Source organism: Chionomys nivalis, chromosome 4, assembly GCF_950005125.1.
Source record: "Chionomys nivalis chromosome 4, mChiNiv1.1, whole genome shotgun sequence".
NCBI lineage: Eukaryota > Metazoa > Chordata > Mammalia > Rodentia > Cricetidae > Chionomys > Chionomys nivalis.
In genome coordinates, this window is record NC_080089.1 from 36,142,927 (window position 1) to 36,158,925 (window position 15,999).

Genomic DNA, 15,999 nt, shown 5'->3' on the forward strand with positions numbered 1-15,999 from the left:
CCGGGATGGAAAAGTATGTGTAATGGCAAGAGGGAAAGAAAAGTGAGCCAAATTCTCACCTTTCCTAATGGAACATCAATAAGAATCTCTACCACATACTTATGTTGTGCAAGTTTCCTCTGAGATTGCACAGTCCGTCCCCCAGGGAACTCTTTTTTTTTTTTTTTTTTTTTTGGTTTTTCGAGACAGGGTTTCTCTGTGGCTTTGGAGTCTGTCCTGGAACTAGCTCTGTAGACCAGGCTGGCCTCGAACTCACAGAGATCCGCCTGCCTCTGCCTCCCATGTGCTGGGATTACAGGCATGTGCGCCACCACCGCCCAGTCCCCAGGGAACTCTTTAAACAGGAAGGTAAACAACCCAAAATTGTGGCAGGAAGTCCCTGAAACTGACCAGATTCATTAAGCCCTTCCCTGCCAGAGTGAGCAATCAAATCTCTGGGTCTACCTCAGACTCCGAGCTGCCAAGACTAAACAAGCTGAGCTTCACAGAAGACTCTCAGAGGAGGAAACCTGCAAAGACTCAGAGCAGGCCAACTGCCTGGAAGAGGTTTAGACAACGGAGGCCCCTGGGAAGGACATTCTCCAACTGTGGAGCAACCTGCAAGCTGTGCAGTGAGCTCCAGGTGCCCAGCTGTGTGAGCTGTCACCCAGGCTGGGGTGAGCCTTGGTGATGCAGCTGTCTTTGACTCTTTCTGCTTCTGTAAGGAACTGCTCCCCTGTGCTCCCAATAAACACACTGGTTCATCAGTTGGACTTCGGCGCTATCTGTACATTGGTCTGTTGTGGCTTGTGTCTCCCCAGCTAATGTTTTGTCACAAAACGGCTAATCACTCAGAAACATGAATGTCACTACCCAAACATAAAACTTTACAAAATATCAAAACTAAATAGTAGTTTTAGTGGAGGGAGAAATGCAAAAACAGGCAAAGCTCTTCTGTTTTTAAAATATGGATATTATATATACCTTTTTCTTTGTTTACACAATTACACAATACTACTTCAGAGCTTAGGCAAAGAACATAACCCTAGGTTTTCTTCCACCCACAGAAACACCAGTCAGCAAAAGTTCACTCACTCTGACTCTTTGAGAGACAGCATTTTGTACGTGATAAGTCTGAGGAAAACAGGCATCTCACAAGCTCTACTAAAAAAGGCTCACAGCCTCCCCCCAAGCCTTAGCTGCTTGGAACAATGGCTAAAGAGCTGCATATCAATTAATACAGGTCTGGATACAGTGTCTTCTACATGTTACATAACAGAAAGTGATATGTCATGCTCATAAACAATTTTAGTCATTAGCAAAGATACCTTTGCTCAAACTTATATTAATAAATGTCATGATTTAAGTGTCAAAATATGACCAGTATTATTATATGATAAAAATTTAAAACATTTAGCAAGTATACATGGCAAAATTTAACAAACATATTATATATGTATATATATCCTCTAGCTCTTTTAATTTGTTCATGTATTTTAGCCTACTGGAAGAACAGAATTTGTATGTAACCAAACTAAAACTATTAATATTGTGTATGTTTTTCATAGGAAAACATAGGGCTTAATATTTATAGAATGTTATCTACTTTTCGCTATGGAATGTATTATCAATTTAAGTTATGTGCAATGAAAAAATAGCTATCCAAAGTTGTTTTCTTTCAATATAATGCAGTATATTTACACATTATATTGATTTTGTAGTAGGGGAGTGAGTTTGAGACATGGTCTCATGTAGTCTAGATGGCCTCATACTAACTTCGTAGGACCAGTGTGCTCTTAACCAGTGTGCAGTATCTACAGCACCAATTGAGTGTATTCTTGATACAAACTTTTCTTGTGTGGGTTACTCTGAATTACCTGAATGGTATCTATGGTGGTTTGGATAAAAATGGTCCCCACAGGCTCATATATTTGAATACTTGGTCCCCAGTTGATCAAATTGTTTGAGAAGGACTAGGAGGTGTGATCTTATTAGAGGAGGCATGTCATTGGGGTGGACTTTGAGGTTTAGAAAAACAAACATCATTCCTAGTCGTCTCTCTCTTCTCTCCCCTTTTCCCCAACTCCCTACTGCTCTAGCACCATGCCTGCCTGCGTGCTGTCATACTCCCCACCATGATGATCATGGACTCAACTGTAGGCCCCAATAAACTGTTTCTTCTTTAAGTTTCTTCCTTAACACAGCAATAGAAAAGACAGCACCTTATAGATAATTCAACAATTATTTTGCATCACTTAAGTATTTACTTAAAAGGCTAGAGAGATGGCTGAGTAATTAAGAATGCTTGCTTCTCTTCCAGAGGACCTGAGTTCAGTTCCCAGGAATCACAACTGCCTTTAATTCCAGCTCCAGAGAATCTGATGCCATTTTCTAGTTTCCTTGAACCCACACACAGATATACACACACACACAAAATAAAAAATAAAAACAAATAAATCCTCACTACAAAAGGTAACTGTTTACAGGATAGGAAAAACGCTAGGAATCTGTGGAGTCATAAAAGAATAAAAACAGTATGTAAAAGAATGAAATTAAATCCATATGACACTCTCACGGTAAGAAAAATAATAAAGGATCCTTATATGAGACCTGAAATTCACTATCAGAAGGACACACAGGAAACACTTCAAAATTTTTAAGGAATTTCTAAAAGCACTCTAATAGCACAGAAAATTGTTCTCAGAATTAGTTGACAAATGGGATTGCATGACATTTAAAAAACTTCTACACAGCAAAAGTAACGAACCTTTCAAAATGAGAGAAAATTGTCACTAATCACACATCTGACAGAGGATTAACACCTAGACTTTATAAAGAACAGAAAAAGTTAGACACTAGAAAAGGGAAATCATCCAGTCAATAAATAGATTGAAAATACAAATGGCCAAGAAATACATTTTTAAATGTTCAACAGCCTCAGCTACCAGGGAAATGCATATTTAAAAACTACCTTGAGATTTTATCTAAACCTAGTGAGAATGCTGGCGTGGATATGAGGGGAAAGGATTATTATATATTACTGGTAGGAACACAAACCACTGTAGCCACTGTGAAAATCAGTTGAAAGTGTCTCAAAAACTACAAATAGAACTATCATGTGATCCAGCTCTAGCTGGAATCTAACTCAGCATATCACAGAGAGAGTTGCACATCCATTTTATGGCTGCACATTATTTAAAATAGCCAAGATAGAAGACATGCACAAATGTCTATCAGTGAATGAAGAAAACATGGAATAGATATACACAAATGGAACTCTATTCATCCATGAAGAGAAATGAAATAATGTCATTTGCTCGTTGACTGGAACTGGAGAGCATCTTGTTAGGTGAGACAAACCAGACGCAGACAAAAGCATTCCATTTTCTCTTATAGTTTTTCTTACAGTATGTGTGCACCCCAAATATGAAAGTAAAAGGAGGCTAAAAAAGAAGAAAAGGTCGACAAGAGAGAGCAGAACAAGTAGGTAATGAGGAAGGAAACAAAACATCATGTTTTCTCTTACAAAAAACCTAGGGGCCGGACAGTGGTGGCTCATGACTTTAATCCTAGCACTCAGAAGGCAGAGGCAGGCGGATCTCTGTGAGTTCAAGGCCAGCCTGGTCTACAAAGTGAGTTCTAAGACAGCCAGAGTGACAGAGAGAAACCCTGCCTTGAAAAACAAACACACAAACAAAAATCTAGGTTTTAGAGAGAGCAAAAGTGGGGAGAGAAGAAGAGGGAGGCAGGCTAGCAAAAGGGAAAAGGATAGGAAACAGATGGTAGTGGGAGAGGGCAATTAAAAGAAAGGTATAATGATATACATAAAAATCTCATAATGAAATTATTTTTTATGTTAACTAAAAAGTTATTTTAAAGAACCAAGACAGCAAAATATTCAGTGAGAAACAGAAAGTTAAAATGAACCATGCTGCATGATCTAAAGATAAATGTGTTACATGGTGAGAATGAAGATATGGTAAGATGTTTTTAAGACGAAATCTAAATAAAATAACCAAGAGACACCACAGAAAACAAAGCCTTAATAACGAGTATCAGTACTAACAAAAGGGGTTGTGGCCACTTGAAACCTCTTCCCACTCCGTGGCTCTAGTGCCTTAGTTTAGGTTCCTGATCACACCTGGTCTGTCAGCAGGTAGGGACTATCAAGTGCTAATAGGTAGGAGGCTGGGTAGAGACGCAAAGAGAAAAGTTAGCCAAATCACATTTGCATTAAAACTATTTATTGTGTGTGTGCGTTTGTGTGTGTGTATGTGAGAGAGAGAGAGAGAGAGAGAGAGAGAGAGAGAGAGAGAGAGAGAGAGAGAGAGAGAGAGAAAGAGAGAGAGGAGTTTTTCTCTCTTTCCAGCATGTGGGTCCCAGATATCAAACTCAGGTCTTCAGGCTTGGTGGCAAGCACCTTCACTTGGGAAAACAACAATACAGTGTCCCAAATCACAGCTGAAACTCAGAGGACAATCTGCACAAGTTGGTTTTCTCCTTTCACTATGCAGGTCCTTGAGAATAAACTCAAGATCTTTATATTTGGCAGCTTGAGCACTCACGACAGCTCAAGACCCTCTGCAACCCCAGTTCCAGAGGTTTCAATGTCCTCTTCTGGCCTCTGCAGACATTGCAAACACATAGTGCACAGACATATACATACAGGCAAAACACCCATCACTGAAATAATAAAAAGGGGGAAAAACAACTTAAAATTCCAACCCCAGTATTCTATTTTTCTATAGTTTAAAGAAACAAAACCTGAAAACTCACTAACAACCAGAAATAAAATTATGATGCCATTATCTAATCAGTTCTACACAAAGTACAGGAGTTAATGCTTCAACAATTTCATTGTCTGGCTTCATAATGACATCTAGTGGATTAAAAGTGCACTAGAAATGGTGAAAATAAAAACAACCATTGTCACAGGGTTGTGTGGACAAAAGTTCACAGGACCAAATCAGTAAGTCACCAGATATCCTTCACTAAGTCATATTTTTCAAGGAAAAAGAATGAAAATGTATACAAACCTTTAACATTTCATAATACAAAGGCTCTTTATAACTGGATTTCTTGTCTCACCTCATTTCTCTGTTATTTCCTTATGAACTACCAACTAGAAAGAGTTCACCACTTATTCTAGCATTACAGATCCCACACTTTTCACTGTTCCTATCTCAAAAAGTCTCTGGAATTTATCAATTTAGGTCCGCATACCAATTCAAAATAAGCAGTTCAATTCCACCCTTTGCATAAATTCTCTCTGTACAATTTCCTTAGAATTTTAAAATTTGGAGTTTCCACAGCACAACTTTTTTGGTCAAGCACATTAAATGTCTCTATTACTTACTAGATTTGGGGTATAGGAGACTACAGTATATCTATTTGGAAATGTAAACCCATCAAGGGTCCTATTTCACATATTAGTATCCCCCTACAACACTTAACAAATATAATCTGTTCACTTACATGCTGACTGCGTGACAGGCCACACACTGTATTCTATAGAAAAAAAAATCCTTATTGCAATGAGATTTATAGTTATAATCATGATGGTAAAGACTGGATTTTCCTTGACTCTTTTATCTCTTATAATGTAACCAGTGTCTAGTTTAATAAATTCTTCATTTTTTTTTATAAAGGGAGAATCTATGTGGTATCAAACTTTCTATTTTCCTGACCTGATTCCTGAAGATGAAGATTATAAGTATTTATCACTATATCTGGCTCCTATTCATAAACATTAAAAAAGAAAATTAAGATGATCATCAAAATGATTACTACAAAATACACAATGTCCCTGAACAATGAAAAAAGTTTGAGGCAAAAGAAATTTCAAAACAAAATTCGAAGATGATAGCATGTGCCTTCTAACAGTCTCTACTTACACATGTAGTCCAATTCGATTATGACCAAGTACTGCGAAAGTGAGTAAATCCTGAGTGGATGTGTGTTGTTGACATGGAGCAGACGTGTCAAGGACCCCAGTGCCTTGGAAGTGGAAAAGCCTTCCTTGGGTGAGGTTAAGAGAGATGGCAAATCCTTCTCTGCTCCATATGCAGATATTGATAACGTGTGCAGAAAAAATTCAACATAGCTTTCCCCACTCCCCCCAGGCATTTATGACTCCTGATCCAGCTGTATACCATAAGCCCTACCTCCTTGATCCAGCTGTATACCATAAGCCCTGCCTCCTTGATCCAGCTGTATACCATAATCCCCACTTCTTTGATCCAGCTGTGTACCATAAGCCCTGCCTCCTTGATCCAGTTGTGTACCATAATCCCTGCCTCCTTGAACCAGCTGTGTACCATAAACCCTGCCTCCTTGATCCAGCAGTATATCATAATCCCTGCCTCCTTGATCCAGCTGTATGCAATAACCTACCTCACTGTTGAACTCTACACAATAAACATGCTGAACTTTTAGCGTATTGTAGCTTCTCCATCAAAGAGCCCAGCACATCTGATCCCAGCTTTTCTGTACAGGTGCCCCTATATCTCGTCTTGTTGCCCCAGTTAGGTCAATCCCTGAACCTAAGTAAAACTTGGAAAAGTACATTAACTCAGGAAGTAGAATGGCTTTTATTTGCATGTGCTCATTGCAAATAAACAATTTTTTTTCTTTTCTTCTCACTATCCCTAAATATGTGTTTTAAAATAGGATGAAGAGGGGCTGGAGAGATGGCTCAGCGGTTAAGAGCATTGCCTGCTCTTCCAAAGGTCCTGAGTTCAAATTCCCAGCAACCACATGGTGGCTCACATGGCCTGCAGACATACAGACAGAATATTGTATACATAATAAATAAATAAATAAATAAATATTAAAAAAAAAATAGGATGTAGAACATTTCTTAAAGCAGAGGTAAGCAACACATCAATAAAAGCTCAGGTAACCAACCAAGAAAGGAACTGACTGGATGGGGAGTATGCTGCTACTCACGGTGCTTTCAATTTTAATTAGATACATTTAAAAAGTCACTAAATTTTTTTCCGAGTATTCTGATATGCTAAGAATTTAAAATATTATTGCTTGGCATATAGTAGATAATTTTATTATTAATTTAAAAAAGAAAAGAGAAACAAAAAATAATAAATTAAATACTTGTAACTATATTGAATTCCTTAGCATCAAAGGTTAACATCAGTTCTGTCTGTAGCTACTAACTGGCAATAACATATAAAGAACATAATTTCAGTATAACTGGGAAACTCGATGTTCTTTGACTTAAGACTCTAATAAATTTTGAATTATACACTTTTAATACCTTTCTTTAGCTGATTCTACAATGTCTTCTCAAAAAAGAATGTAATATATTATAATAAGGGAGATATGTATAATAAGGACCCCAGCACTTGGGAGATAGAGGTTGTGGGTCTCAGGTTAGCCTGAGCTACACAGACATTATCAGCCAACCAGCCAATCAATCCATAAACAATTTTTTAAAAATGAAAATAAGCACTATCATACTAGTCCTCCCCCCCCAAAAAAGTGGCAATAAAAAAGTGAAGTTGGGCTTGGAAGATAGCTCATCAGGTAAAGAGTTTGCTGTGCAACTGTGAAGACCAGAGTTCAGATCCCCAGAATCCACGTAAAAATCCAGGTGAGTTAGTGTCCATGTATAAATCCCAGTATGTGAGAGGCAGAGATGGGGAATGGAACACCAGGTTCAGTGAGAAACCCTGCCTCAATATATAAGACAGAAAGTGAGTGAGAAGGAAAATTGATGTTAACATCAAACCTATACATGTGCACACACATGTCTATACATACATACATATACTACACATACACACAAGAAAAAAAGTGAAATACAGTTTATTACCTCGTAATCTCTATTTTATACCCTAAATATATCTGTATGTTAGAGGACTGAGGGAAACATCACTAATATAAATGAAATGTACCTGTACTTACAGCGTGAGCTTGTTGTTTAAACAACTGATTCTGATTCTCTCCGTCTTCTGTTGCATCCCCAGGCACCTGGGAAGGGGGTAACCTACAACTTCCAATAGCAGCGTTCAAATTGCTGGGGAAAACACTTGTTCTTTTAGGAGTTAAATGTGTCGGATCTGAGCATTGCATGGCTATGTGGCCTTCCTTTTCTGCCTACGCAAAGGAAACGGGGGATAATGAGACTCTATTCCCTTCTAACACAAATAATCCCTCCCAGCAGCCATAAGATTTTCAACCAAAACAACAGAGTAGGGGGCAGGAAGCCTTAGCTGACAGAGTAGCCAACATTTACCAGGCACCTCTCACGTGCTAATAATTTAACTAGACTATCCCACTAGCTCGTCTACAATCCTGTAGGATTCAGTATCACATCATACTGTGATGCCTAACTGTGGCTGTCAACTGGAGTACGTCTGCAATCAAGGAAAACCCAAGCAACTGGGCACACCTGGGAGGGACTTCCTTGATCGGATGATTGAGGTGGGAAGACCCACCCTAATTCATTCTAGGAATTCAAACTTAAATCTATACCCAACATCCTGACATTCTTTTTCAAGTATTTTATGAAAGGGGGAAAAAAAGGCAAGTCAGAAGAACACAGGAATAAAAACAGTTTCTCTACATGAAAACTGGATTTTAACAACACAGAATCAACGGAGAAGCGATCCTGATGGGGCCTCACAGCTTATCTCACAGCACACAGCTTCCCCCACAAGCTAGCTCACTTAGGGACTCACTGCTTTGTAGGACTTCTGAAGGAGTTGCTTTTTCCTCAGCTTAACTTGCTGGTTTACCCGGTGTTGGACTTGTCTCTGAAAATGTTTCAGAGATTCTTGTTTTCTTCGTTGCTGCTCCTTTATTTCCTCTTCAATCATGTATGCTGAAGCCTTTGAAGAGAAAAGATAGAAAATGAACTTAAATGTCATCAGTTTTGCCCATGAGGAATGCCATGAATACAGAAAAGGTAGTCTATAATCGTGAAGACCGAGTCTCCAGAGGAGCAAGGAAATCAGAGTTAAACCCACTGTCTAAGTGTAGCTAGCAAGTCCCAGGAGCTCAGAGCAAGTCAAGAGCTTTAAAAAATGGAATGTGTGAATATCAAATCAAATCCTAATGTTTTATTCAATCAACTAAAATTAAAGATGTCTTCATTAATTCTTAATGAACTTGACCCTGTGTCATGGCTTCTAATATCAGTAGACAGTAGAAATACCTACCATATTGCTCACCATTCACCAGACATGTTTCCAATGTATAGTGCCATCCCCTTTTTGGGTGGAAGGGAGTATGTCACTATTATAGCCCCAGCTAGTCTGCAGCCCACTACACAGTTAAAGCTGACCTCAACCTCCTTCCCTGTCTCCCAAGTGCCTTTCACTCCATTTCTAATATAGCCTTCCTTTCATCCATCTAGTAAAGGCTTCTTATAGTTCAAGATTATCCAGAATTTCCTCTGAGCTCTTGTGCTGTAGCACATTTCATTTTAATATGAATAAAATGTAGCACTAATTCTCCTACTAGATTATGAATTCTGAGGGCAGGAAATGTTGAACACTCCTTTCTTTGGGTAATTTATATATGATGAAAATAATGCTTAAATTATATAAAATTGGTCTTCAAAAATGATATATCTTAATCTAAACAATCAATTCTCTTGGTATTGACACTCCTGTGTAGTCTTTTAACCCACACTGAATTTTATCTATCTATGTATAAACAGAATGAGGCAGAAATGTTGGGTCTATGACTTCCCCAACAAGGTCATTAAGTAACTTCTACTGAAGCTCTGGAAAGCTCACCATGGGGGAAAGCCAGCGCCACAAAAGAATTCTTACTGCTCTGAGACTCCCGTGGTCAGCGGAAACACAGCTAGTTAAACTAGCCAAATGACATGAAAGACATCCAGCCACCCCAGATATTCTAGTCATCCTAGCCCAAATTACACACATGAAAAAGTCTTACTGAACACGATAGCCTGCAAAGACCCAAGAACTTTAAAGGCCAGAACCCATAAAGCTGTCCCAAATACACCCAGTTACTTAAGCCACTCAGCTGAGGACCAGGACACCGAAGTAGATAAAGACATGCCACTTTACTCTGTGCAAGCCCCTGACACACAGCATTTCCTGCTTTATGCCACTATGTTCGCATGGGGCTTGTTATACAACAAGAAATGGGGGTGTAATATGCAAGAGAGATCTTATATAAGACCACAGTGATTTTTTTTTCATAATAATTTAATTACCAAAGAGAAATGAAGTTCTAAGCTATGAGGTTTTTATGCACCCTCAAGATCCCTTGGAATGTAGAATAGGTTATGCCCTTAGAGCAGCCAAGCAACTATTTACCCCATCTTTGAAATGACAGTGCTGTGCTTGTTTATAAGGATGGCTTCCCAGATTAAATATGCTGATCAAACTCCCTTTGACTGGAACTGATAACAGGATTATTTAAAAATAGGAAAGGAGACAATTTGTGCATATTTCAAGACTTTAAATATTCTGAATGTGTGAAAACTTAAACTAAACTATTTTAAACAACAAAAAAGGTATTATGGTAACAAATTTTGAACAGTTTGATACTACTGAGATTATAAAGGTATCTTAGTAATTAAAAAGAAGTATTGGGCCAGTGAGATAGTTCAGCAGGTAAAGGTTCTGATGAGCTGAGTTCCATCGCCAAGGCCCACATGGCGGGAGGAGAGAACCAATTTCCACATACACAAATAAATAGATGGAATTAAAGTGTATTGACTTCAATAATAAAAGAACTTTGTATCAATTTTTAATTATTGATTTCTATTTCACTCTCCTTTTTCAGGGCTTTCTCTCCTTCACTCCCTCTTACTAAAGAAATTCTGATGATATGCTTCATGTCTAAAGTGTTTTAATTTATTCTAATTTGTTCCCCTAAATCTAATCTCTCCCTAACCCTTATAACCTTGAGGCGATTAATCTAATTCAAACAGTTTGATCATGTAGCATATTTATAAATATTAAATAGTGAACAAAATCAATATTCCCCAAGACTTCCTATAGTTTGCCACTGCCCTGATTTTCAAATCCTGTCAAGTATTAAGTCTTCCACTCCAATCAATGCAACCCACCTTATAATCCTGAACACTTCCTGCTTACTTTCTGCTACCCTCAGTCCCCAGATTCTTTTAAACTTTCCTCGGTTATATCAGCCAAGTCGTATTTCTTTGATTAACTGAGACAGTCTTAGCACTTAATCACATGCAATTCAACTCTTGAAATCCTTTCTGAAAGGTGACAAGCTAGGTATAAATCAATGAATATGTAACGATATACATGACGAACATAAATAAAATTAACTTACTATATTGCATTGCTATTAACATTAGTAACTGGGGCGAGTTGATGACTTGGGTTTTGACTTGGCTCTTATATCTGACCTGGACCTCCCAAGCTAGCCTCAAATTCAGAGATCACCTGCTGCTGCTCCCGAGTGCCGGGATAAAAGGCGTGTGCCACCATATCTAGCCATTTATAATTTTTATTATCTTTATCTTTTTGTGTATGGGTGTTTTGCCGCATGTATGTCTGTGCACCACATATCTGCAGTGTCCTCAAGGACCAGAAGGTTTAGATTCTCTGGAATTGGAGTTAAAGACAGCTGCCTAATGGATGCTGGGAATTCTGCAAGAGCAACCATCTTATCTGCTGAGCCATCTCTCTAGCCCCACATTTATAAGTTTCAAAATTTATTTTGTATGTTTGTGTGTGTATGTGTGTGTCTGTGTGTAGACATGTACATGCCATAGTCTGATCTCATGTGTGGAGATCAGAGGATTTTCAGAAGTTGGCTCTCTCTCTCTCCCTCCACCTGGTTTTGAGGCAGGGTCTCTCTGTGCTTCAGGATAGCTGGCCCACAAGCTTCTGCAAGATTCTCCGGTCTCTGGCTCCCATCTCAATACAGAAGTGTGGGGATTACAGATGTACACCACCCCATCTAACTTGTACCTGGATTCCAGGACCAGAACCTCAGGTCATCAGGCTTGCACAAGTACCTGCTAAGCCATCTCCCGAACCCTTATGTAATACTTAAATGTGTCTTGTATCTCCTGTAAAATCAAGAGCACTAAGAATATATTTTTCACCCATGTTTAGTTCCTTGTCTACACTAAGAACATTGCAGATTTCCTGCATTCCATAAACACTTTCTGGGTATCTACATAAATTAGGCAATATCTATTTAATATAAAAACAAGTTTTAGAATATTTGTTCGCTATGCACAATAAAAGTTGAACAAAGAGCCAAGGGAGAGCCCATTGAAACACTAAATAAAAACCTTGCAAAACAGCTCTCATGTGTTAGCATGATACTCATTCAAACATTTACATGTGGTAAACTTTCGAAAGGGTGTCCCTTCATCTGAAATGCTTCCTCCTGTCTGCAGCAACTGCATTTCTGTTCTTTCAGGACCAACAAAGACCATATCTTCTCATTCATTCAACAGATACGTCCTAAAAGGCCTACTTTACACCAGAAGAGGAAGAAACTGCTCAGAGTTGAGCATAGGTGTCCTCTTTCTCTGTGTTTCTGTCAGGATTAAACTCTTTCTCTTCTATTTTCTTTCTTCATTTTGCCTTGATATTCATTTAAAAACTTATAAACTTTGAGCAGCTAATTAACATTTATTTTATTTTATTTATTTATTTATTTTTTTGGTTTTTCGAGACAGGGTTTCTCTGTGGTTTTGGAGCCTGTCCTGGAACTAGCTCTTGTAGACCAGGCTACTAATTAACATTTAAAGAGTGACCAACAGTCATTCATATCATGTTACAAAGTGTCTGCAAGATGTACACAGCAAACAATCAAATTTGTGAAATAAACTATTTACTGGTCCACGAATTATGTTCTGTATGGTGAGTAATAAGTACTGAAATAGTACTTGATTATGCCAACAAAAGATGGAAAATACATCATTATTGTATAATCCCTACACAAGAATATAATCTATAACAGAATAGAAACAGCATTCTTCTAATTAGAGGAGCTTACTAAAAAAAAAAAAAAGGTGGGCAGGGATCTCTGTACCTGGGTCAACTGACACTCACATGTGCGGGGATTTCCGAGCAATTTGGTGAGGCAGGTTCCACCCATGCCCCAACTGGTATTATGGCCTGGTTCCTCTCAGCCAGCACTGCCAAAACGTCCTTACTCTTCGTGGGGTTTAAAGCCAAGGGTAATTTTGTGGGATTCCGAGGCTTCTTGAGGGGCGCCATACCTCCTGCCATCTGACTTCTGCTTAGGAGAAAAGAGAGGGGCAAGAAATAAAAACGGGGGGGAAATGGTTTGAAAATTACTTTCCGGGAGGAATGAAAATCAAGGGAAGGAGAAACGAGGATTGGTTTGGGAGACGGAAAACTGCTCAGAGTTGAGCATAGGTGGGCGGTGGGGACAGGACTTGAGTCTGAGAGGATGCCCCACGGCAGCGAGAAGCGCGGCCCCACCGGAGCCGGTGCAGGAGGGCGGGGAACCTGTGAAGCTCGAGCAGAAGCGCGGGCAGTAACAGGGGAACCTGGAAAGCCTGGAGCCCGCCGCGACTCGGACCTCCTCACACTCAAACTCCGCGGGCTGCTACGGAGAGCCAGGACAACAAACCGCCACTCCGCGTCGGACGCCTGCCCTGCCCCTTCCGGCTTCGCGTCATCCCTCCGGGCAGGGAAGGGGCGAGGGGCGGGGATCCGGGCACGAAGGGAGGGGGTTCCGTCACTTCCGCTTCCTGCCCTTTGGATGGGAGGGCCAGAGCAGGTCGGGGAAATCTCCGATTTTAGGTTCCACCTCTGCGTGCTCGCTGGCGCTGTAGTCATCTCGATTTTATTTTCAGTGTAATTTTTTTGGTTCTTTTGAGACAGAGTTTTTCTGTGTAGCCCTGGCTCTCCTGGAAATCTCTTTGTTGACCAGGCTGGTCTCGAACTCAGAGGTCTGCCTGTCTCTGCCTACCAAATGCTGGGACTAAAGGCGTGTGCTATCATGGCCTGGCTTGTCATCTCCTAATCTGTAAGAGGGATGGATGTCTGGCATGATGTGCGGGCGGGCAAGGGTACGCAGTGAAAGAAAGCACCCAAAAGGTGATTCTCAACCTGTTGGTCACGACCCTATTTGGTCGCATATCAGATATCCTTTATATCCGATATTTACATTACAATTTGCAGCAGTGGCAAAATTGCATTTCTGAAATAGCAATGAAATACATTGTATGGTTAAGGTCAGCACAACATGAGAAACTGTATTGAAGGGTTGCAGCATTAGGAAGGTTGAAAAACACTGGTGTAGAACATCCTGCCAGGGCATCCTCAAAATGCAGATTAAACCAATAAATAGTAAAGCACACTGCTCCTTTACGCCATTCATAAGGTTTACAATGAAGTTTCACGATTATCCTCAACATGGTCTTGTGTGCAACCTAGTGAGTGGTCTCCAAACACTGCTTGGGCATTTGATTAAAATGAGAGATAAAAACTCATTGTTTTGATGTGAGTGTGGGCCTCTGGCATGCTAGACAAGCGCTGCAGCAAAATCCCCAACCCCCTTTACACTTTTGCTTTTGGTTTAGGGTCCACTAAAGTGCCCATGCTGAACTGGAACTCATTGCGTAGGCCAGAACTCGAACTTGCAATCCTCCTGCCTTAGCCTTCCCCAATGGCTAATGTTACAGGCATATGCCACCAAGCTTCACTTCAACATATATTCTTGTTTGGGAGATTTACTGTACAGTGAAGGGACATAGACAGGACATAAGACACTTGAGGTTATTCTTTGTGTTCTGTTTTTATTTTGCTTTACGCAGTACTGGAGTAAGCCCAGGGCCTCATTCAAGCTAGTCAAAAACTATATCCTCTGCCAATTTATTTTTAAAAACTAAAGCACTTTCAAACAAAGACTATATGAGATCATGGAACAAGCCATAAGCTTCAAGGGAGAGTTTTAGGTATTTAATTGATTGTCTGATAGGTTTTAATGGGATCTCCGATGTAGTTCAGGTTCTTCCTGTCTCAGCATCCCAAGGGCTGGAATAATAGGCATGCAGCATCATTGAACTGAGGTATAAAAATATTTCAGGTAGGAGCTGAAGAGACGGATGGTTCAGTGGTTAGACTGCTTCTTGCTCTTCCAGAGGACCAAAGTTCAGATCCTGGCACCCATGTGCTGACAACTTCCTATAACTCCAGCTCCAGGAATCCAGTGTTCTCTTCTGGCTTCCCTAGGTGCCTACACACACACACACACACACACACACGAATGTTCCAGGTAGAGAGTGAGCATCGGTGTGGGAGCAGTGACTGAGAAAAGCGAAGGAGGCTAGTATGCCTAGAAGAGGGCGAAAGGAGAAGAACTGAGACAAGATGACAAATCACATAGAGCATGTTGAGAAGTACGCTGTGCTGGGATAGGGCACCATTACAGGATTGGGAGCTACTGAGCACCAATTTGTCTTGAATTTTAAAAAAAATCGTCATTTTGTGTGTGATGTTGAGAATTAAGCAGGAGTGGCAAAAAGGGAGGAAAGGCTAGTTAAGAAGCCATTGCAGTAGCTCCATTAGGAATTTATGATGTCTTTGCCCCTGGTGCAGTGGTGGAAATGGTGAGAAACGTTGCAAGATTTTGAGGACCTGTTGAATGTTTAGCTAGAAATCTGGTGTTGTGGGTGTCACAGAGTGAGCAGTCAAGGAAAACTGGGGTTTCCTCTTGAGTCTATAGGATGGGATTGCTTTTCCGTGAAGATAGTCAAGGAGTGGAGTTGGGGTGGGAGAAGTTCAGGAGCTGTGAATAAAATTTCACTTACATACTCAACATCCAAGAACATAGTGGGATAAAAGTGCCTGGAGGAGAGTTCTGAACTGAAAGGGTAAATCTGAGAGTTATTAGCCTATAGATTCAAATCCATGACTCACTAGTCAATGAGTATAGACAGACTGGAATTGTCATGACTGGAAAGGATGAGGATGCTCTAAAGAGACATTTGTGTCCCTAACTATGGCTGTCTGGACTGTTGGAACAAAGCTGCCCCTAACGAATTGTACTTTGCCA

The 15,999-nt window shown here is 40.0% G+C and overlaps 1 protein-coding gene across 3 annotated transcripts in view; it reads right to left on the reverse strand.

Annotated features, from left to right (window-relative positions):
- Ccdc15 (coiled-coil domain containing 15) overlaps nt 1-13,515 on the reverse strand; it is a 72,284-nt gene extending 58,769 nt beyond the window's left edge. For all 3 annotated transcript variants that reach the window (XM_057768198.1, XM_057768197.1, XM_057768196.1), the window contains exons 1-4: nt 13,487-13,515; nt 13,023-13,209; nt 8,679-8,828; nt 7,903-8,094 (exon numbers count right to left, since the gene is read on the reverse strand). In XM_057768198.1, the coding sequence (XP_057624181.1) occupies nt 7,903-8,094; nt 8,679-8,828; nt 13,023-13,202 (522 nt within the window). In that variant the 5' untranslated portion in view covers nt 13,203-13,209; nt 13,487-13,515. The remainder of the gene's footprint in view (nt 1-7,902; nt 8,095-8,678; nt 8,829-13,022; nt 13,210-13,486) is intronic.
- Nucleotides 13,516-15,999: the final 2,484 nt, after the last annotated feature.